The sequence below is a fragment of the Scylla paramamosain genome, chromosome 10 (genome assembly GCF_035594125.1).
Source record: "Scylla paramamosain isolate STU-SP2022 chromosome 10, ASM3559412v1, whole genome shotgun sequence".
In the NCBI taxonomy this organism is placed as follows: Eukaryota; Metazoa; Arthropoda; class Malacostraca; order Decapoda; family Portunidae; genus Scylla; species Scylla paramamosain.
The window spans coordinates 5,767,501-5,790,000 of record NC_087160.1 but is presented as its reverse complement, the minus strand read 5'-3'; the positions used below and the strand labels follow the sequence as shown (position 1 = coordinate 5,790,000).

The 22,500-nt window shown below is 39.9% G+C and overlaps 3 protein-coding genes across 5 annotated transcripts in view; 1 reads left to right on the top strand and 2 right to left on the bottom strand.

The window, feature by feature from the left end:
- Positions 1 to 6,769, bottom strand: part of LOC135104165 (ubiquitin-conjugating enzyme E2 R2-like) — a 30,492-nt gene extending 23,723 nt beyond the window's left edge. Inside the window, 2 exon segments of the mRNA XM_064011246.1 lie at positions 5,821 to 5,907; positions 5,909 to 6,769. Coding sequence (XP_063867316.1) covers positions 5,821 to 5,907; positions 5,909 to 5,998 — 177 coding nt within the window. The 5' untranslated portion in view covers positions 5,999 to 6,769.
- A 7,357-nt stretch (positions 6,770 to 14,126) lies between these two features.
- On the bottom strand, positions 14,127 to 21,116 carry LOC135104164 (2-phosphoxylose phosphatase 1-like). 3 transcript variants are annotated; one of them, XM_064011244.1, is made up of 5 exons: positions 20,538 to 21,116; positions 19,628 to 19,777; positions 17,815 to 17,935; positions 17,386 to 17,550; positions 14,127 to 15,562 (listed from the first exon to the last, which is right to left on the bottom strand). In XM_064011244.1, the coding sequence occupies exons 3-5, from the start codon at positions 17,891 to 17,893 to the stop codon at positions 14,334 to 14,336; spliced, it is 1,473 nt and encodes a 490-aa protein (XP_063867314.1). In that variant the 5' UTR covers positions 17,894 to 17,935; positions 19,628 to 19,777; positions 20,538 to 21,116; the 3' UTR covers positions 14,127 to 14,333. The 3 variants fall into 3 exon arrangements, with proteins under 3 accessions (XP_063867314.1, XP_063867313.1, XP_063867315.1); XM_064011243.1 differs by having other exon boundaries at positions 20,925 to 21,116; XM_064011245.1 differs by having other exon boundaries at positions 19,763 to 19,777; positions 20,925 to 21,116.
- Positions 21,117 to 21,859: 743 nt separating this feature from the next.
- The window catches only part of LOC135104162 (uncharacterized), a 4,586-nt gene continuing 3,945 nt past the window's right edge, over positions 21,860 to 22,500 (top strand). The window contains exon 1 of the mRNA XM_064011240.1: positions 21,860 to 22,500. This exon is cut by the window's right edge and continues 2,045 nt beyond it. The gene's annotated coding sequence lies outside the window, so the exon portion shown is untranslated.

Sequence of the window (22,500 nt, the reverse complement as noted above, 5' to 3'; positions counted from 1 at the left end):
GTAGTAGTAGTAGTAGTAGTAGTAGTAGTAGTAGCAGCAGCAACAGTACCTAAGCTGCTTAAAGTAGCCTTACCATTTAAACGTTGGATGAGGGTTACGCCTTCGGATTGAGCAAGAATCTCTCTCTCTCTCTCTCTCTCTCTCTCTCTCTCTCTCTCTCTCTCTCTCTCTCTCTCTCTCTCTCTCCGCACTCATCTTTTTTCACTTATCCTACCTGCAGAAATCAAAACTCAGGAGAAAGTTGAAATTGTTCTCTACACACAAGCCTTTTTCTCTCTCACTTCTAGTTCTCGGGATATTTAAACTTGACAAGCAGATGACAGGATATCGGATGGCTGGGAGGCGGGGAAGGGATGGAGGGAGAGGGAGGAGAGGGAAGGAAGAGGGATGTAAGGCTCGGTTTATTTTATCTATAATCATGACGTCTATTCACATAATGATTCAGTGCTTTAAAATGGTCACAAGGGCATAAATAGATTTGGTGTAGGAATATGGCCATACCGGATCGCTTCACCTCTCTCTCTCTCTCTCTCTCTCTCTCTCTCTCTCTCTCTCTCTCTCTCTCTCTCTCTCTCTCTCTCTCTCTCTCTCTCTCTCTCTACCAACCTACCATATCTAAAGGTTGTACTTAAGAAACGTCTGCAGGAGGTGAATGTTTAGAGTGAGCGAGTGTGTGCGTGTATGTGTGTGCTGTAACAAACACACACACACACACACACACACACATACACAGAGCAGCATCACTAGCCTTCCCCTCCTGACACACCATAAGATCACAACTCCCTGCTTACATCACCTATCTACCCCCTGCTGGATTAATAACAGAGGGTACACCATGATAGGAGACGAGCCCAAACTGCCTGACGCGGGCTTCGACCCAGCATCTCTTGGTTGTGAGTCGAGCACACTAACCACACCACCACCAAACCAGGAAGTTCCATATTACTCTCAGTCAGGGAATGTGTTAAGTGTGGTAAAATAATCAGAAGTCACGTGTTCTAACATTCGCACTTGAGTTGCACTGTGTTGAGGTTCTTCGCTTGATGTCACGTTCTCTGGTGTACTGGGGGTGTCCTCACGAGACAGATAGGCTATTGGCATATCAGAAAGCTGAGGTCCATGTCAAGAAACGCATTGCTCCTTCACCACGACTATCTTCAAAGGTCACCGAGATTATTGCTCGGGTTCTCAAGAGCGTTTCTTCTGTTGATAATGTAGAAAGCTTGTTAACTGGTCACCAGAGAGAGAGAGAGAGAGAGAGAGAGAGAGAGAGAGAGAGAGAGAGAGAGAGAGAGAGAGAGAGAGAGAGAGAGAGAGAGAGAGAGAACATGTAACTTCAACTATAGACTTCTGAAAGTTAAGAGATAACAGTGGTGTTTCAGAATATGGTCCTTAAGAACAATTCCCAGCACTAAGAGCACTTCGCTATACCACGACAAGTACCTTATACGAACAAAAAAAGGGAGACTTAAAAAGAGTACATTTTCCAGTTTTGTCGCCAGAGTAATGTTTAGCGGTGCCTGTATGAACTTGGAAAGATGCCTTAGTGGTCTGTACTTCAGGAACCATGTGAAAACAGCAGTGAAAGAGTTAACGGAGGGAAAGTGGAAGAAATGGACGTGAATGTTGCTCTACTTCGATCCATGACAGTAATTTACGTACGTTGAGTGAGTAAACTACGAAGAGTGAAGTGAAGTAAACGATACTTGATTTTCGTCCAATGGCTGTACCTAAGTGAGTAATGAAATTAAAAACAAACACTGAACACGGAGGGGAAAAAAAAACTAGAAAGAATAAAAATGAATGGCTGTACGTACGCGAATGAGTAGTAAAAATAAGAACAAACGCTGAACAAGGAGAAAAAAAATAGAAAGAAAAAAAAATGAATGACTGTACGTACGAGAATGAGTAATAAAACTAAGAATGAACACTGAACAAGGAGGAAAAAATAAAGAAAAAAGGAATGGCTAAGAACAAACACTGAACACGGAGGAAAGACAAGAATAAAAAAAAGTAAAAAAAAAGAAAACACAAAGGGCGAAAAAAAGTAAAACTGATTATAATAGCTATAGGGAAACAAAGACAGTGACGTGTGCTGAAACTTTAAGGAAAACAAAAAACGGAAAAATAATAAGAAACGCTGGTGTGCTTGGGATGAAAGAAGTGGGAAACAAAAAAACAAAACAAAAAATTAACGCAGACATATGCAACTGCGTTAACATGGCTAAGAATTGAAAAAGACGCAAAAAAAAAAAAAAAAACGCACTTGAGATATATAAAGAAGCCCAAGTTGAAAATGAACCAATCAATAAAAATAAGCGTGAAAGAAAGAAAAGTTTGGAGATCATGAATATCATAAATAAAAGGAAAGGACAACTCAGAACTGATGGTAACAGGAAGTAGGAAAATAATGAAGTAAAATAATGAAATACGAAAAAAAGTGTGTCGGTTATTCAGGAAGAGAGAGAGAGAGAGAGAGAGAGAGAGAGAGAGAGAGAGAGAGAGAGAGAGAGAGAGAGAGAGAGAGAGAGAGAGAGAGAATGTACATGAAAGTGACAGCAATAATACATTTACTCATATACTCGTTGTTATTCTTATTTTCCTTCCGTCCAAACACAACATCACAGTTTCCCGCTTTCCTTTCTTGCCAGGATATCTTCTTTTTTTTTCCCCCCTTCCGTTACCCTCAGAACGCGTCACAGTCTTCGTACCATTACTTATTAATAAATCTCTTTTTTCCTCGTTCTGCATGCCTCCATTTCTCCTTTTCTTTCCCCTCTCTTCAGTGTTCCTTCTCTCTTTTCCTCTTCTAGCATGGGTCGTTCTTTTATCTTATCGTAGTTCTTATTCTTTGTTTTCATAATTATTACAAGTTAGCACGTGTATTTTTTCCTCCTCGTCCTGCAAGCCTTCATTTTTTCCCTTTTATTTCCCCTTTTTGTCCCTCTCCTCTTCTCGCATGGGTTGTCTTCCTATCCTAGTTATTTTTCTTACTATTATTTTCATTATTGCATGTTTTTTTCTTTCTATTTCCTTACATTCTACGCTGTTCCCTCTCTCGTGTAAAAACAGACGAAAGATTAACGATTATTCCAAAGTATGAATCTATTAAGGAAAAGTACCATAATTATAATGCTTGGTCAATAACTAGGAAACTCTCTCTCTCTCTCTCTCTCTCTCTCTCTCTCTCTCTCTCTCTCTCTCTCTCTCTCTCTCTCTCTCTCTCTCTCTCTCAAAATTGATTATGTTCGTGCGTTTCCTCCCCCTCTTCCTTCTCCTCCTCCTCCTCCTCTTCTTCTTTCTCCTCCCTTTTCCCTCGAGGCAGTGAAGGAGTAATGTGATGGAGGAAGGCTAGGAGAGAGAGAGCGAGAGGGAAGAAGTTAGCACGTGCAAGGTGATTAAGGAGGAAAGTAAAGGTTGGAGGAAGAGAGGTGGTGGAATAATGGGGAGGAAAAGAGAAGAATTGGGAGAAGCAGCAGCAAGATGAGGGTTAAAGGATAGAAAAGGAGGGCAGAGGGATGTGTATTATCGATAACGATGAAGGAGAAGGAAAGAATAATTGGAAAGAAAGGATCATTATTGAGGAAACGTGACGGAAAGTGCAAACAGGAGATGGAAAGAGAGGAAAAGGGGTGAAGATAGTGTACTGTCGAGAACGATAGGAGAGAGAGAGAGAGAGAGAGAGAGAGAGAGAGAGAGAGAGAGAGAGAGAGAGAGAGAGAGAGAGAGAGAGAGAGAGAGAGAGAGAGAGAGAGAGAGAGAGAGAGAGAAAGGACCATTATGGAGTAAATTAAGGTAATAAAAAAGGACAGTGGAGAGAGAGAGAGACTGAAGGGAGTGGTGGGTGGAGTAGATCTGAGAAGATATTGAAGGAAACGAGATACATATCGTGGACTTCTTGGGTGATGAGAACTACTACTACTACTACTACTACTACTAACTTTACTTCTATTACTACTACTACTACTATTACTACTACTACATAAAGATTAAGCAAATGAATAATATACTTCCTTCATTTAGCAGGCCAGTTTACAAAGGTGTTCCTAAGGTTTAGTAAATTGCCTGTTTCCTTGAATATATAACAAGTACAGGTGGCCCTTTTGTCTCACCGGGCCCCTTGTATTTACGAAGACCGTGACTCGTGTGTCTGTGGGAATAACAAACACTTCGTCGTTATCTCCACACGGAGGGTACTTCAGAACACGTGATGCGGTGCCGTTTGCGCAACGATAACAACGAAACAAACATGTCAACGTGCCGCTAGAATGAAGAAAAAAATAATGGAAAAAAATATATATATTATAAAAGGTACTATGAGAACTTATCAAGGACCCCCAGGTGATCAGACCAAATAGAGACGAAGGATTTGACTATTACATTACTATTGCTGCTGCTGTTGTTGTTGTTGTTAAAGTGTATGGCGCAGTGATGGCCGTGAGGACGAGGCTTTTTAGGGCTGCGGGGGGAGGGGGGCGGGAGCTGCAAGATGTCTCCAAGGCCCGTGCCAGATACGGTGTGACAGAGACCACTTCCTTCTCCTGCAGGGCCTTACCTTGGGCGTCGTGTGTGTACCGTGCACGTGTCCCGTGAGGCAGCGCTTCCCCCACACACACCACACACCACTACCTGTACCGTCGCTCTCAAGGACAGGTCATCGCCTTCCCTTCACGCACGCAATGCCTCGCCCACTAACATCCTGCTCGTGACTACAGCCCAACACTGGCAACGCTGCCCAACAATGCTTTTGCTCCCCTCACTTTGTTCAACTGGATATTGTTATTATTTATTAGTATATGTATGTGCAGCATATCTGTTGACACACACACACACACACACACACACACACACACACACACACACACACACACACACACACCTTATCAACACGCTAAATTTTACTCTTCCTCTAAAGTTACTAACCCTTGACTTCATACATATATCACATTCACCAGCGTGGCCCGCAGGAACTGTCACTGCATTCCTCTCTGGGCTTATAACCGAGATCTTCAGTGTTCAAATGCTCGAGGAAGATCATTCGAATTTGTTTCCTTTCATCTACCAGAGGAGAGACGAGGAATCAAATAACAGAAAGGGAACGTTAGGCAAGCAGTGGTCATGCAAGCTGGTAGGACAGGCAGGCATCTTTCGTTTTTCAGTTATGTTGATGTTAAAAAATAAATAGATAAATAAAATAATAATAATAATAATAATAATAATAATAATAATAATAATAATAATAAGAAGAAGAAGAAGAAGAAGAAGAAGAAGAAGAAGAATTGACTTGAAATTGCAGCATTAGGCTCAAAATAAATCGAATGAAAAACTTTAAACATGAGGGAAGTTAATTACCTCGTTAAGTGATTAATGACGGATGGTGAAGGCCGAGCCCACTTCCGGACCTTCTCCACCCGCCGGTGTGTGTGTGTGTGTGTGTGTGTGTTAAGGAATTTCAGTCGTACTATACCAGAGAACACGTCTCATTAGATTAAAGAAAAAAAAATTGGTTGACCTACCAATATCTCTTGAATCACTGCCAGCAATTCAACAGACAACCAGTAAATAAACAAATGTAAAAAAAAAAAAAAGGTAATGCGGTGGCAAAATCCAAGTCGTCTTCAAATGGTGAGAGAGAGAGAGAGAGAGAGAGAGAGAGAGAGAGAGAGAGAGAGAGAGAGAGAGAGAGAGAGAGAGAGAGAGAGAGAGAGAGAGAGAGAGAGAGCAAAGAATAGTAAGACATACGGGAGGTGAGGTAAGGTGAGGCTACCTGGCCCGCTTTGGAGTCCGTGGCCTGGTAGCCCAATTGTGCTGGTAACCCACCTTGAAGTAGCCTCCCTGGTACAGCGTGTCCGGAGGCCCGAATATGGCCACCTCCCACTCGAATAAGTTGTCGTCGTTTAAGGAGCTTTACACAGAAGCCTTCCACTGGCTCGTCCTGGAGTCCTCTGTATTCCAGGGACAAGGCTCGCACAGCACTGCTAGAAGGCTGCATTGCCATGGCCCTTCACCCTGCTCCTGCACGTTCCTCCTTCACTCAGTGCTGCACCTGTCCCTCCTTCTCCCTGCTGCAGCACCTGCTCCTCCTTCACCTTGCTGCACTGCCCTCACCCTTCTGCAACTTCCCCTGCGCCGCCACCTCCAGCCTGCTCCAACGTCACTCGGATGCACCACCACCACCACCACCTCCCTCTTCCACCACAATCAATGACCGAGTTGCACCAACTGGCCGAACTTCCCTGTGCCCCCACACACGCGCGTCGCCCCCTCCCTCACACAGCTGACACCAACATCAACCTCACTTGGGCAACGAGATCCAGGAATTTACAGCACCAGAAAATCCAATATCGCCCCTTGACACCTTACACTTTACTGAGTGTTTCTGAGGCAAAGGCTTGGTCTGTAGTGGGTTCAGAACACTTCGATAGGCATAAGAGAGCACCTGCTTCTTTGTGTTTCAGGAACTGGTACAGACGAGGAGTTCCACACGGCGAGGCAATGCAGGAGAGAACAGCTGTGTGTGTGCCTCTCGCAGCACAACGAATATGGCGGACACTTGCCACCAGCCTCAAGTGTTTTTATTTATTCTCATTCGGACTCCCTTGTCGGCTTTGGCGTGCGCATGGTAAATGAGACGAGTCCGTCTTTAGGTAAGCTTCGTGTTTTATAGTAAAGAATAACCAAAGAGGGAGAAATGAGAAATTAAGCAGCTAGTTTGTGAGCACTCGACTCCCCGCCACGCACCGACTGATAGAGGACTGAAGGCTATCGGATTTGTTGTGCTGCTGCTGCTGCTGCTGCTGCTGCCCTCGCCTTGCGGAAAACTTCTCGTACCGATTCAAGTTTTCATTGACATAAATACTTGTGGCTTGAAAATTGGAATTTCTTTATACCAATATGCATATATTTATTCTGTTGTATTGGACCATGGTCTATCGCAAAGCAGCATGATATACTTTCTGCCAGTTGTTTAATACTCTGAACACAAGTATTGTGTGTGTGTGTGTGTGTGTGTGTATATATATATATATATATATATATATATATATATATATATATATATATATATATATATATATATATATATATATATATATATATATATATATATATATATATATATATATATAAACTTACTATAGGATGGAGAAAATATACTCTTCTGAAATTTCAACTATTTTATTTCCTGCATGATTGGGAATGTGTTACCCTTGCGGTCTCATGTTTCATTAAGCTAGTGAGCTGGGGGGAGGGAACCTACTTATACATTTCTCATTGTACTACAATTTCTATCACAAACTATTGAGGATGTACTGTATCTGGTGACTGACTTACCTTTAATAAGTGGTGCATCTGAGAAATGCAATGCAAACTTTAGATAAACAGGTTGTTCAAAGGATGTATGACATGACAAGCAAGTTTATCAAGTCAACATAATGCTGCCATGCAAGGCATGTCACCTTAATATAAGGTTAATGGTTTTACTAGTCACTCCAGACTCTCTCTCTCTCTCTCTCAAGAGTTAGACATTCATGGCTGACAGAAAAGTACATGGTAACTCTGTGCTATGCATTTTAGGTAGCGACTTGGTACAGGAAGTTCTGCTATGATTACAAAGTCCTAAAATTATACAGCCAGTAGATTCTTAAAGATATGTCATTGTTTAAGAGTTACTGGGGACAGTGTTTACCTTTTGTGTGGAGGCAATGTATACACATTATTGTCATCATAACCCAGTTCCACATAAGCACATGAAGGAAGGTCCATATTCAAGACAAAATTATCATTACTGGTAAAGAAACAGGCTTCCCCCAATGAGATGAAAACAACCAATCATGCACCACTCATGCTAACATTTCACAACCCACACATGCCTGTTTAGCTGCACTGTTATTGAAGCTCTGTAACCTTGTTCATGGAAATGTAGAAGAGATGGAATTCCTAATCCCAATCTCTCCTTACATAACAGTGCACACATTCAAGGCTCCTTACACCATTTAAATAGTGGGTAATGAGTTCATGAATTTCTGACACCATAAAATGCCTACAAAAATATCTCTAAGTTTCTATAATGTTAAGAAAAAAGTAACTTAGCAACTTCCAGGTACTATTGTGAAAATTTATGGACTTCCTCAAACCTGGCTGATTTCTTGTCCACCTCACATCTTCCATATTTTAAATCATAGAAAGGATCTGATACAGAGGCCTCAATACTATCAATTCATACCAGCTTATTTCTACATCAGCTGTAACTTCAAAGTCAGGAAGTGTTATTTGTATTAAATAATCCTCTTCCTACCAACTACTGATTTATTTGGTCCAACTTCATAGCTGTTGGGACACTCCTAATCTTACAATATGACTAAAACTTGAAGCTACCTCTAACTTTTCTCAAGTATACATATACTGTCAAAAATAAAGAAAAGCTAATGGACTTTGAAGTCCCTCTTACAAGTTAAATGGAACACATACTAAGTCAATCACAATACTCATGCTTCCAAAAGACCAACACTGTGTGAGTGCCAGGAACATTGTGCATCTTGTGTACAGCACAGATCCCTTTGCCTAAACATTAAAAGACTAGTATGACTATTGCAAAAGATGAAAGGGAAATGTATCCTGTGGGAAAAAAAAAAAAAAAAAAAAATATATATATATATATATATATATATATATATATATATATATATATATATATATATATATATATATATATATATATATATATATATATATATATATATATATATATATATATATATATATATATATATATATATATATATAATATATACACACTACTGTATCTGGTGATTTGCATCTCCTTGCATTCTGAACAAAGGTGCATGAAAACCCTTAACCTGGAAAACAACTAACAAACTGCTTACTATAATTTTAGAACCAACCACAACATCTGGCATTTTATAGTTTACAGTAATCTTGAAATCTGGTTGCTATATCTTATATCAACCAAGATATCTGGTTTATTATAGTTTATAGTAACCATGACATCAAGCTTGCTACCATATACAGCAAGGATTTCCAAATTCTTCAATTCATCAACCCCTTCATGAAGTTTTGAATCATCCATCGTTCCCCAATCATGTATTAAAAAAAAAAAAAAAAAAAAAAAAAAAAAAAAAAAAAAAAAAAAAAACCCTGATAAGTACTACTTTAAGTAACAATATTACTGCTCATGGACACCACCTACATGGCTGGTCTTGCTGGTGGCTGACCATCCTACATATGCTGCCTGGCCACCAGCAACCACACCATCACGATAGCTAATGACTGACAAGGAGCTCTACAGGGACCCTAAGACATGGACCAACTGCCAACTGACCTCTACTGATTTTTCTGTAATTCTACTAACCACCAATTCATCCTTAGAAATTTATCAACCCTTTGGATAATCCCATACATCCCTGAAAGTTGATACTGAGGGGCCCTTTCAGGATCCCTCATCTACAACAACCATGACATCTAGCTTGGTGAATATTACAACAATCATGACATCTGGTTTGCTATAGATAATCCAACTTCCCCTGGGAGCATTAAAATATAGCAAATGTAATACATAACTCTAACCAATTGTAAGAAAATACAACAAAGGAGAATTTACAGTGAAGGTGGGCTTCTTGAATGACCAAGAGTATGAATTACAAAGTGAAAGGTTGGATGAATCATAACAGGATCTTGTGTGCCCAAAGAAGTGACAAGACTGAACCAGTTAAATCTCTGTTAGGGATTAAAATAAAGAAGTGATATGAGGGTGAAGTAAAATAATGTATTTAAAAGAAAGAAAAGAAGATAGGGAAAGAATAAACAGTGCAAGAGTTATTTGTGCATGCATGTGTGTCATAGTTTAACCTTTCTAGGAAGTTCTTACAAGGAAAGAGATATGAAAGATAAGAATCAATAGACAGATAAATACAATGGCTCCCACAGCCCAAACAGAACCATGTCCTAATTTAATTATCTTGATAATGTGAATGAAAAGCATCATGGAGGTACACAGGAAAGGCCTCTCCTAATATATGTACACAAAGCCTGAGCATGGAGTTGATAATGCCACAGCTACTTTGAAGTGTGATGTGATCAACTAGACATGGCTCTTACAACATGAGGCCTGATACAATATTTGTGTGTGACTGATAATGTTACATTTCCAGGCAGATGACATGTCATTCTGTGGAGCCTTAATATAACACATCCTATGATTTGCACAAAAGCTTACCATTCAGTCAAAACAGCTCAAGGCAATTCTAGAAGTCTACCTGCAAGTAACTGAACTCTATCTATCACATATCCATTTTCACTCATCAAATCTCCACATCTCATCATCACATCCATAGATTTCTGTTACCATATGGGAAACAAAAGGACAGACCAAATATGTCTTACTGTTAAAAGGAACTTACATTACTCCCATTCCAATAAAAACATGGCAATCACTGCTATGAAATTACATTATAAGGCTAAATCCAGTCATAATCTCCTAAAGGTTGCAATTCATATAAAAGGATATACACTATACCTTTCCCTAACAATGTAAATATAAAGTAAGAGCCCCTAAGCTGGACATACTTAAGGCAGAAAGTCCCTAAGGACAGACTAGATTAAACTAATGGCTGCCTGCAGTCAGAACCATAGTGTGCAGTTTCTAAAACTAAATTAGTATATCATTATAGTACAGTAGCTGATGAATGGCAACACAGTATTATCAATGCACTTAAATGATAATTCAAAACTAACTTATACATATAATACTTGTCACAAATGTAGCTTCCCTAGACCTTGAGAAAATTCGGATTTCATTTAGTACTAACTTTTCCCAGTAACCAAAATCTCCACAAAAAAAGGCAAGTTACACTATTTCTAGGCACTAACAACATCAAATATTTCTGGTAGTAAAGAGGCTCAATTTCCCCCATAGGGGGCAGGCATTGATAAGTCAAGCTTTCATCCTTGAGCCCCATAAAATATGACTTATGCAGTCTTACTGTAATATAATACAAGTATTCCGGGTGGAACTGCTGTCACCATGTGTTCCAGGGGGAGGGGGGATGAATGGAAACAAAGGTGTAGAGTAGGCTGTGTAATAAGACTGGAGTGTACAGGGTAGCATGTAGTGGAGCAGCATGCAACTACACAGCCAACCCCAGAGGCTAGGCAAGGGCAATTGGTAAGCAGAGCCTGAGTGCAGGATGATGTGGTGGGCTGCAACAGAAGCAGTCCACACAGGAGAACAAAGACTTACACATAGCTCAGCCATACCTCAGCATGACCTCATGCTGAACAAGATGTGACCACAGGGTACCTTGAATGACACTCAGGTCACAAGCAAGAAAAAAATAATAAAGGCATAAATGCATGTATGTGTGCATGTATTGTCTGAGCAAAAGACACAATAATAATAATAATAATGATAAGAGCAGGAATGTATGACAAGCTAATGTAAAATATATGTGTAAAAATGAAATGTGTGATTAGCTGTGTAAGACATGAGACACCAACACTTCACTAAACAATGACATCACAGCATAGTATTCATTCACTTAGAAGATGAGTAGGGGACATCAGCAAAAAGTATGGGAAAGAATACAGTGCCTAAGCCCATCACAGAGGCAGAAAAGCATGTGATATGAGCAGTGGCCAATCACAAGGCTCACACAAGCCATGATGTCAGAATAGAGGGAAAACACTGACATCACAAAAGGACACAGTTTAAATGCCAGGTCTGAAAATACTGCCTTAAACCCTTGAACATTTACATTTATTACCAAGTTCCCACACATGGCACATTGACACCATATAGTTAGAGAACACCAGAGAGAGAGAGAGAGAGAGAGAGAGAGAGAGAGAGAGAGAGAGAGAGAGAGAGAGAGAGAGAGAGAGAGAGAGAGAGAGAGAGAGAGAGAGAGAGAGAGAGAGAGAGAGAGAGAGAGAGAGAGAGAGAGAGAGAGAGAGAGAGAGAGAGAGAGAGAGAGAGAGAGAGAGAGAGAGAGAGAGAGAGAGAGAGAGAGAGAGAGAGAGAGAGAGAGAGAGAGAGAGAGAGAGAGAGAGAGAGATAAAGGAGAAGATGAGAAAATAAGAGGAAAACAACAGCAGTGTCTGTCACAGTGAGAGTTGTTTGATATTAGACTCATCAAAAAATGGCTGAGTATTCCCAGATGTGTGCTGTGCTTAATAACATCACAATAGCAAGTTAAGATATAGAGCCAAGTGGGGGTTCCTGTATCTGTTTAGTTGAGAGCCATGCAGATGACACAGAGATGATAGACCCAGCTAAGAAGTTTAATGTTACTGTGGTGACATCAGAAATGCAGAAGGAATGTGTGTTGGACTCAACCTATTGCATGTATTCTGTTCAAAGTGATTTTGAGAGACTGGTGTTTCAAGAACTCAACACAGCAGGAATTACAATACTAAGGAAGCCAGAACTAATACAACTTTCTTCAAATGGAGTGCTCACCTAACTGAGGCGAACTGTCTTCTGCCATCTCCTGAAAGATCCTGTTCTAGTCTTCATGGGATTTAGAAAGGAGAATGAAGTTTGCAGGCTACTGAAGTTGGTCCACTACACAGGTGGGAGTTTGAAGAATCATAGATGCTGTGACATACTATTGGAGAGAAATACCAATACACCAACACCTTCAATATCCCCATCATGAATGACGATTGGGTGTACATTGCCTGGGGCGCCCGTGATGAGGTGAACGCCTGGCCACCACAGAGTCCATGGCCAAATACAAGTTGAAAGTCTTCTAAAACCTGCAAATAGTGCTGGTGGGATTCTAGGAAAAGAATCACAGCCAGATGAAGGATGTGGTCACTCAAAACAAAAGCTCGAACACAATCCTGGAGGACCAACAGGCAACACATGTGATGTTTGAAGACTAAACTGTGAAATGAGAAGCCTCCTGACTGTCCACCTAAGGCACACATTGTGAAGACAGAGTTGTACACATGGGGGCACCACCTGGTGAAACCTTGCATCTTTTTGAAGAAGTGAATACCAGTATGCTAAGTCCACAACAGAATTCTCCTCACTGACCACACCTGGTTCTCCAAGTCAACGCCGCAAACGGTAGCAAGAGACAGTGCCGCTCATGACACTGGATGACTGCTCCTCTGCCCTTCCCTCAGCACCAGCAAGCAAAAGATCATCCATGGGAGATCTGGTATACCTGTCAGCAGATGGTTCCTTTCTGGACAACACTGCCTCCAAACCAAACAGATTTACTCCACCCTCTGGCAGCAGTGAGCAGATCCCTTTCAGTCTGACTGTGTCAGCCTCTGTGCCATCCTGTAAGCTGCTTTCAGCAGCTGAGTCCACTACAGAGTCCCACACTCAAGCTCTGCTCGTGAGTTAGCTTGGCCTTGCCTCAGAGGTCGACCACACATCTGCAAGCCACTCCACTGCACACTGCCCTGTACAATGTATAAATATTTCTATTCTACCAGTATTTCCATTCACCCTGGAATACATGGTGACAGCAGTTTTACCCAGAACATCCCCAATGTCCCTAGGCAACCCTCAGCAAGGCAGCATATCTTCCACAAATTAGTCAAAACTTAATGCAATTATGTTAGCATTTTAGAAGCAATAGAAAAGGTGATCAAAGTCTCCCTAAAGACCAACTCTCAGTCAGGCTTCCCCAGATTGGACACCCAGGAATTGCACTAAACATTTGGCAACTTGCCTCCTATACACATAGTTCACACTAGAATGTTAGATGAGTTCCTCCATCTGGCTCACAACTGGGCACCTGATGTGAATATTGGGAAATAATCTTGAAATACTCAACTGAATTGGAAAAGGCATATCCACCTTTCATCAAATTCTTTGAGAAAATCTCAAATGAAAGGTCAAGATTTCATGCCATCCTTGAAATTGCCTAAAACAAAACTGAGTGTAGCTGCCAGTGTTTGCAGGAGCTCTTGATTTGACCTGTACAGAGACTAACATGTAAGTAACAAAATCTGAACAGCTCTCATATTTTTACACATTTATAAATTATACTATAAAATTCTCAAAATCATCTACAGCTGTTGTATACAATATTAATGACTAAGATCTTTCCTTTAATACTGATATGATGAATCATATAAAAATAAAATCACTGTAAAAAGCAAAACATGTTATTTGGACTAGAAATACAATGAGGCATGATGACAGCTCCCTTAAAATGCATCCTAAAAGAACCAATGGGACAAATATAGATGCCTGCTTTTCATCCTTATAGTTCAACTTTGGCTTTAAAAAGGCCAGGACAAAATAGTCAAAGAAACTGTCATTCAACTATCTCTCAAGAGCATTACTTATAAGAATTTCATTTATGGCAGGCATCTCTGAAAGAAGCTGCATTAAATTCCTTGAAGTACACATCTGGCCTGAGAAAATTCACCAACTTGCTAACACTGCACAAGCTGATGGCACCACGCTTCACACTACCTGACTTCAGCTGCCTTATAGTTATACTGTCACAGAAGGGGATAAATTTAGTAATGTCTTTCCCATTATACACCATTCTGAAGAAGTATGTAGCATGATAATCTGGACCAGGAGTGGTAGAGGTGTTTTGGTACAGCTCCAGCACCAGTCTGGAAGCATAGTGGGGCAATTGGTAGTTTGGTATACCAAGAGTGTCCAAAAGGTACTTGAGAGTGCGGTCATGGCCAGAGTACACCACCACACGAGGATGACTGTCTTCCATCATGCTGTTTACAACTCCTGTGATACTCTTAAGTAACCCATACATCTTCAGCTTGGCTGCTTTACGCTGGGAGGAGGTACGCTTCTGCCGCCCCTCCCACTCTTCATATGACACAAGGCCTGTTACATCCTCAACCTTCACACATCGACCATCCACACAGGGAAGTGAGGCGCCATGACATACATAGGACAACAAAGCATCTCGCATCGTAATGGGATTACTGATTTCCTCACCATCCCTCACTAATGGGTTAACCCGATGAACTAAATCCACAATGCCTGGATGTGACCTGCGATAGTCCCGTCTTTCCTGTTCGTACCTTTGGTCAAAGTAGTCAGACTGTTCACAGTGACAGTCCTCTCCACAGAAGCTAATGCCTTTCCCCTCCTGCAGACGAACCTTAGAGATGTTAAAGTCTGGGAGGAAGGAGTAAAGAAAGGCTAATACACTCTGGAACGTTCTGCGAAATTTAGTGCAATACACTAAAATATCTTCCTCTTCCCAGTGGTTACTCAGCAAGTTGAGCTCACTGAGATAAACTTGCCTGAGCACTCTGCCTAACTGTAAATGCTGCAATACACCTTGTGGGGTGAGATGCCCCAGACCACAGTGAGATGGAGGAGGTAGCAATGGAAACCTTACAAATGGGCCTACAAAGTTGACATAAGTATTGGTACGGGACACATTAAGTATGTCTCCCACATACTTCTTGTAAGTAGGAGTGCCATAGCTGTGATGGCCACAATTGATGTTGGATAAGTTTCTCACGTGTATTAATGGTCCACGGTCCCCATGTCTCAGTAAGATCACCACTCCACTCAGCTGATACTGGGATGGTAACACTCCTGAAAGACAGATTTCATCAGTGACATGAGAAGATATTACATTCATTCTAAAAACTGTGTACTAACCTTACCTATTTCAGAAGCTCAAGATAAGTGCTGTGAAGTAACAAGAGATATAAAAAGCTAACTTTTATAGAAAGAGTTGGTAGAAGTTTAAGAACTTAATTCTCTTCTAATAATGAGTGCTTTCCTTACAGATGAAAAGAAGACTATATGTCACATATCTACCTTTATGTTAATACAATTCAACCTGTTAATGAATATGATGTGAAAAGGCTCAAGTATATGGAAAAGAGCATATAATGGTTGTGCAATACAATGCTATTACAAGAAATGACGAGAGCGAGAAAATAAGAAGAGGACTTAAGGTTAAGTGCTTTAATAAAGTGATGTGGATAAATATACTGCATCATATGAAATCAAATGGTGAGTACTAATAGACAGACCAAAGCAGACATGGTATGATGTTCTGATGAAGGACTTTGAAAGCAAAGCAAATGACAGTCATACTATGTGGCATGTCTGGCTGCCATTAGACAATAAAATATGACCCAGGTTAACATGAAACCTACTTTTCAGAATTATAACAATGACAAAATTACTGATATTTTTTAAGTCTAGGTAGGGATTTATTCATATTTTTTTTTAATGATTTTTTAAGTTTACATGTTTTCAGAATTGCAATCTATGATAATAAAGGGATCTCCTTTTATGCTCCAAACAGTGCATCTATATACCAAGCTGACATACCAGCTAAGAAGACTACATGATAATAGATATCCACATGTACACACTGTCACAGTCTTGTCCAAAAGCAGTACCACAAATCTCATCTCCTAGGCTGCATAGGGGAAGAGGACCAATCCTCATTAACCATACTGCTTTGGATTAACTGTAAAGCATCAACACCTGACAACAACACCACAATAGACCCATCCCTTTCATGCATCCAACCTGATCACACAATTGGACCACCAGAGGGCAAACCTCTCATCAAGGCTATCAAGACCATGTCACCATTTGGTCATTCATGACCACTCTCCATTCACTCCTATCAGGCATAACCACAATTCCTTGTTTCACAGACAGCTCTCTTGTATCTACTTTCAGGCAGCCATCATGTATCTAGCCCTCTTGTATCAAACACTTTCATCACAGTGTCAATCCATTCTGTTCTTGGTCTTTTTTTGTTTTTATACCTCTCACATCTGATTAATTTTTCTCATCCAAATATACCCCAACATTTCTCAACTCATCATAAAGACCATTCCTTTAATCACTCTTCTCTCAATACCTGACCTCCTTCCATTTACCCTTTTTGTTCATCTATGTTTCACACAGAGCTAATGCAACATATTTTCTTCACATATACTTTCTCCCACTCTCATCCCTTGTAGTCTCCTAAAATCCCATCTATGTATATTCAATGATCATATCATTAGTTTGCCAAAAAAATTTAAATTTCCCTCCCTCTCTATGCCTTGCCTCATCATAAGGAAACATAAGAACTCCAATTCCTTGTCATCGGAAACCCTTTCACTGGCAAGTATTCTATGCCTTGTAGTTCAGAGCTGACGAAAGGTTAATCACTAAGGCTTACTGCACCAAAAGAACCTAACATAAACCCCATTGTCATGGGTAGTGGGATTGGCACATCCATCCAAAAAATTGGGAGATGACACATACTTTTAAAATTTCTTATGGCTTTTCAACTAGAGCATCTTTACTTAGATTAAACTAAGGAAGTTATATTCTACTATACACTATACAAAAACAAGTATTGTATTCACAAAGAAAGCTCTTAATCAGCACAAAACACTAACCCTCCTGGTTCCTTTGGATACGGTCCGGTGGGTTGCACAGATGGCGCAGCTTCTTGGCTCGTGGTTTTTCTTGCTGAAGGAGACCAGGTGGTGGTGCACCTCCTCCACTGACCTTCAGGGGTGCAGGTGGATGAGATGGGTCTGTCTCCACCCTCCAGTAAGATACTTGAAAAAAATTATATTAAATTTAATTAATTAGTTAATTAAAAATTTATATAACTTTCCAACAGCTTATCATAAATCATATTCTAAGGAATCTATCTACATATCTTTACACCATGCTAACATCCTTCATTATTCTGGGATAAAATTTATAATTCACTTATTACTGAAATGTCTCAATTAATTTGGTTCAAGAAGTTATGTACACACTTCCAACAATTTATCTTCATAATAACTGCATAAATCTAACTTCACTCAGAGGCTTACAGAAGAGCAGAATTATTCCAAGCCAGCCCAAGATGAGGATATAACAACGAAGAACCTTGAACTTCTTCTGCCACCGCATGGTTGATGTGACTTAGAAGTTTTAGACTTAATGGCAGGAGATCTAAGGAAAAAAAAATATTCCTTGTTATAATTAGATAATTATGTCTACAAGTAAAAAATTATCATTTTATTGTAAAAAAAAAATGTAATCAATCACTGAATTTTGCTTGCTTGTGTAAGTTTCTGAATTCTTTCACTCTGCTCTCAACAGCATTACTGTATATTTGATAAGATAAAATATAGTTCTAGTATGTACCTATATGAAGTTAAATTTTTATTTATTTTTATTTATTTTTTATTTATTATTATTTTTATTTATTTTTTTTATTATTATTTTTTTTTTTAATGCTGAACTAAATATCATATTTGTACATTATAGAGCTGTAGGGACAAAAACCAGGCATTCAAATATCAACAAGAAGAGCAGAAACAAATGGTGACACCTATCTATCTATCAATATACCAGGCTAGCAATTTCACAAGACAAAGCACCACACACTCACAGTGTCTTATGTTTGAAAACAATTCTCATACCACTAAGTATTTTTCCTGCTCTCACCCTGCACTTCATCTGTCTCTACTCTTCCATCCATTTAACTGTTGATCCCACATACTTGAAACAATTAATCTCTTCCAGTTGTCCAACATTTACCCTTACATCCATCACTTCACTACCTATCTCCCTCAAGCATTTCACCTTTAGATCCTTTCACCTACAATCATGCCCAAACTTCTGCACCAGTCTTTTCAACTTCCTCTTTGAGTCAGTCACCAGAGCTGTGTCATTCAGCAAATAGTAGCTGACTCAGATCCCATACCCTTTCCTCCCCAATGATGAAACTAAGGCCTCTGCCTAACATAATCATATTTACTCTCTTTAACATATTATTCATATACAAACTGAACAATCACAGAGACATTACACAACCCTAATACAAACCTATTTTGACTGGGAAGAACTCACTCATACCACCACACATACATATGGCTGTAGAGATACCATATATGCAAGCTAGATACATAGCTTCTTGAAGGATTCAGTTTACCAAAAATTAACTTACAATTAAACTAAATAAAGTACTCACTATTAATTTTGAGTGAGCTTAGCTTGAAAAGTCTTTCATATCAGTTGATAATGGGTCCAGCTTAACAAAGAATGACTTCATTCACTCAGAAATGGGACAGAAATGATCAAGGCACAGGTTGAGGCTGCAGTCCTCACAAACAATGCTTTATGGCAAGTGCTTTGAATAATATCTCTTTGTAGTCCCACTTGCATTTGTCTTCCTTTACATTTACACTGGAGGTGTTTTTGATCCTGCACTACCATCACTTACTGAATGTTACTGAACAACATGGACTATACCATCCACACACCAAAGTTGGGAATTCAGTTAGGATAGCCACAAATATACTACTAACAATAAAGTCTATGGTGAACTGCCCCATCTGAAGTTACCTTTGAATATCAGAGATACAATGCAGATTCTTTTAAAACTGTGATTCCACAACATTCTACTCAAGTTGTGAGAGCCATGAAGAACTGCACGATCACCAAACAGAAATCCACTCATTATCTCCTTTATATACTACATGGTAAATATAAGAACTGCATACAATAATCACAAGCTATGTACTACTAACCCTCCCTTTTTTATTCATCCATACAAGTGTAACTATATTTTGGCTTCTGCCATACAGCTTTCAAACATATTATGCAGAACAACTGTCACAGAATACTAATGCTACTCACCAACACCATAACAATTACACTCTGAAGTCAGCTACACCAGTTAAGACTAGGGTACCATGCACCTTCCAATCTGCTGACTGTATGAACACATTAAGGAGATCACGGGTCTATACACTCCAAGGCTACAGCAATCACCTTTGTTCTCGATGTCTGAAAGGTCAAGAACAAGATGGAGTCTAGAAAGAGTTCATTAATCAGAAATATAATTTAATGTACCTATCACTTTTCTTTTTGAAACTGGAGCTGCATGACCAACTTGGATTCTCACACAAAATAACAAATAGACTCATTAATTAGATGATCTTTAGACTTTGTATGTCAAGAATACAGGTGGATCAAACAGCATACTTTGAAAATCTTTTAAATTCATGATAAATCAGCTCTGCATAAAACATATGAAACATGTAATATGTATCTTGAGAAATACCTGGATTATTAAATCTCTCTCTCTCTCTCTCTCTCTCTCTCTCTCTCTCTCTCTCTCTCTCTCTCTCTCTCTCTCACTAATGTCATAAGAATAAGAAAAAGAAAAAGGTTCAAGGTTTCCTTGACCAACTTTCTCTCTTCATGGACCATGCCCTGTGATAAAGTCAAAGTAGGGAATCATGACACTTTCCTCTTTATGAGGATGCTTAATACAGGTGGGAAGAGAACTTTTTTTTTCCTACATTTACAGATATACTTGGTAGTAAAAGAAAAAAAAGTTCTGCCCACCTAAAGGTCTATAACTGTCTTTTACAGATATTAGTAAAGAGCCTTTAACACAACACAGCTGCAGATCCTTCATTAGCTCAGTTATGTTTATGGTTTACTAACCACATAATACAGAGTTGTGCCACTAATGGCTGGTAAATCACTAACTCTTAACTTCTTGCTTGCCGCTGTCTGCTATATTTTGTATTGGTACTACCTTAAGACGCCAAGAAAACACGTCATCAGCACTTGTGTGGCTGGCTGGCAGGTTGGATGAGCTGCCTACACTGCAAGTTACGCAGCATCGCTGTACTTTCACTCCTCGGAGGCGAATGACGGCAGGGGTTGGAAACGGAAACGATTTCCATAACTGTGTCACACTACCCATCCTGCCTCAGCCACAGCACCAAACATGTCAAGTAACCAGTGGGCATGCCTCGGGTTTTGTGTGTGGCGAACATTACAGAGTTAATATGTCTAATAATCCTGTGTTCATTCTGCATCTGTTGCACGGCATCTTTGTGGCTTCCATCACAAGCATTGAGCTGACAAAAACTAATGAGTTAACTAAAACCCAACAGTCAATCATCGCTGGGAGACTCACCCTGCTCAGCCCACCGCTGCCAGTGCCAGTGCCATCCCGCCCGTGATGTTGACGCTTCGATCCGCCCCGTGGCCCATCTCGCGATGGGAGGGTCTCCCGCTACACGCCGCAACCCCGGCCAGCTCCATTGTGCTGACGGGCAAGATCTGCTGGTCTCAGTGTGTGCATTTAGCAGATATATTTATGCTACAAAAAAAATATATATACATATATATATAATGCATCAGAAATATTTATTTTAAGACCAATCTGACCAGCCAGCGTCTCTCTCTCTCTCTCTCTCTCTCTCTCTCTCTCTCCACAGGTGCTCTCGAAAACTCATTTACACATGACCACCTGCATGCATCACAGCTGCATACAGCTCCACTGGGGTAGACATTAAATACCACAATCTGCGCTGCTCACGAAACACCATAAAGATGATTTTATTGTATTTAATTTTATTTATTTATTTTATTTTATTTTATTTATTTATTATTTTTTTTTTTTGGGGGGAGAGCTATTTTACTTTATATTTTCTTTCTGGTAACTTCTGATGTGGCCTACTTTTGTGAGAAAACTTACAAACTAACCCCACCATATATATATATATATATATATATATATATATATATATATATATATATATATATATATATATATATATATATATATATATATATATATATATGGTGGGGTTAGTTTGTAAGATTTCTCACAAAAGTAGGCCGCATCAGAAGTTATCAGAAAGAAAATATCAAGTAAAATAGCTCTCCCCCCAAGAAAAAAATAAATAAATAAAATGAAATAAAAAAAATCATCCTTATGTTGTTTCGTGAGCAGCGCAGATTGTGGTATTTAATATTTACCCCAGTGGAGCTGTATGCAACTGTGGTGCATGCAGGTGCTCATGTGTAAATGAGTAAATTTGGATTGCAAGGATTCCAGGAATGGGTTGCAAGTTGTGTGGGCGATAAGAATGGCTGGGAGGAATCAAAATGAGAGTGAATGGGAGGTAACAAGAGGAGGCACAGTGGGAGCTGAATGGGATGTGAGAAACTGGAAGAATGAGATAAACAAAGTGAAATGTGTGGGACTGAATGAATGGAAGAATGAGATGGAAAGAAAGAAGACCCTGGAATGGTACAAGGAGAAAGGGGCCCCGAGGTATGAAAGGTGGTATGATGGAAGCCTGGGCGGTGATCTTCTCTTCCGAGCGAGGGCACAGTGTATGGATGTGAATGCAAGGAGTTACAGGTGGTCTGAGTCCCGCAGCAAAGTGTGCCAGATGTGTGACACGGGAGAGGATGAGACGGTGGAACATGTGGTGCTGGAGTGTGTGAAGTATGTCAGAGACAGGAATGAGATGATGCAAGTGATACTGACTGAGTTAGGGCATGATAGGAATGAAAGAGTGGAGAAGACAGGAAAGGAATGGATGGTGTTGTTGCTGGGACTGTGTACAGAGGCGAATGAAAGGATGATTGAGGCGGTGAAAGAGTTTCTGGAGAGAATGTGGCGTGCCAGATGTATGAACAATTAGGATAGAGGATGATGTTCGTTTCTCTTTTTTTTTTTTTTTTTTTCCCCTTCTACA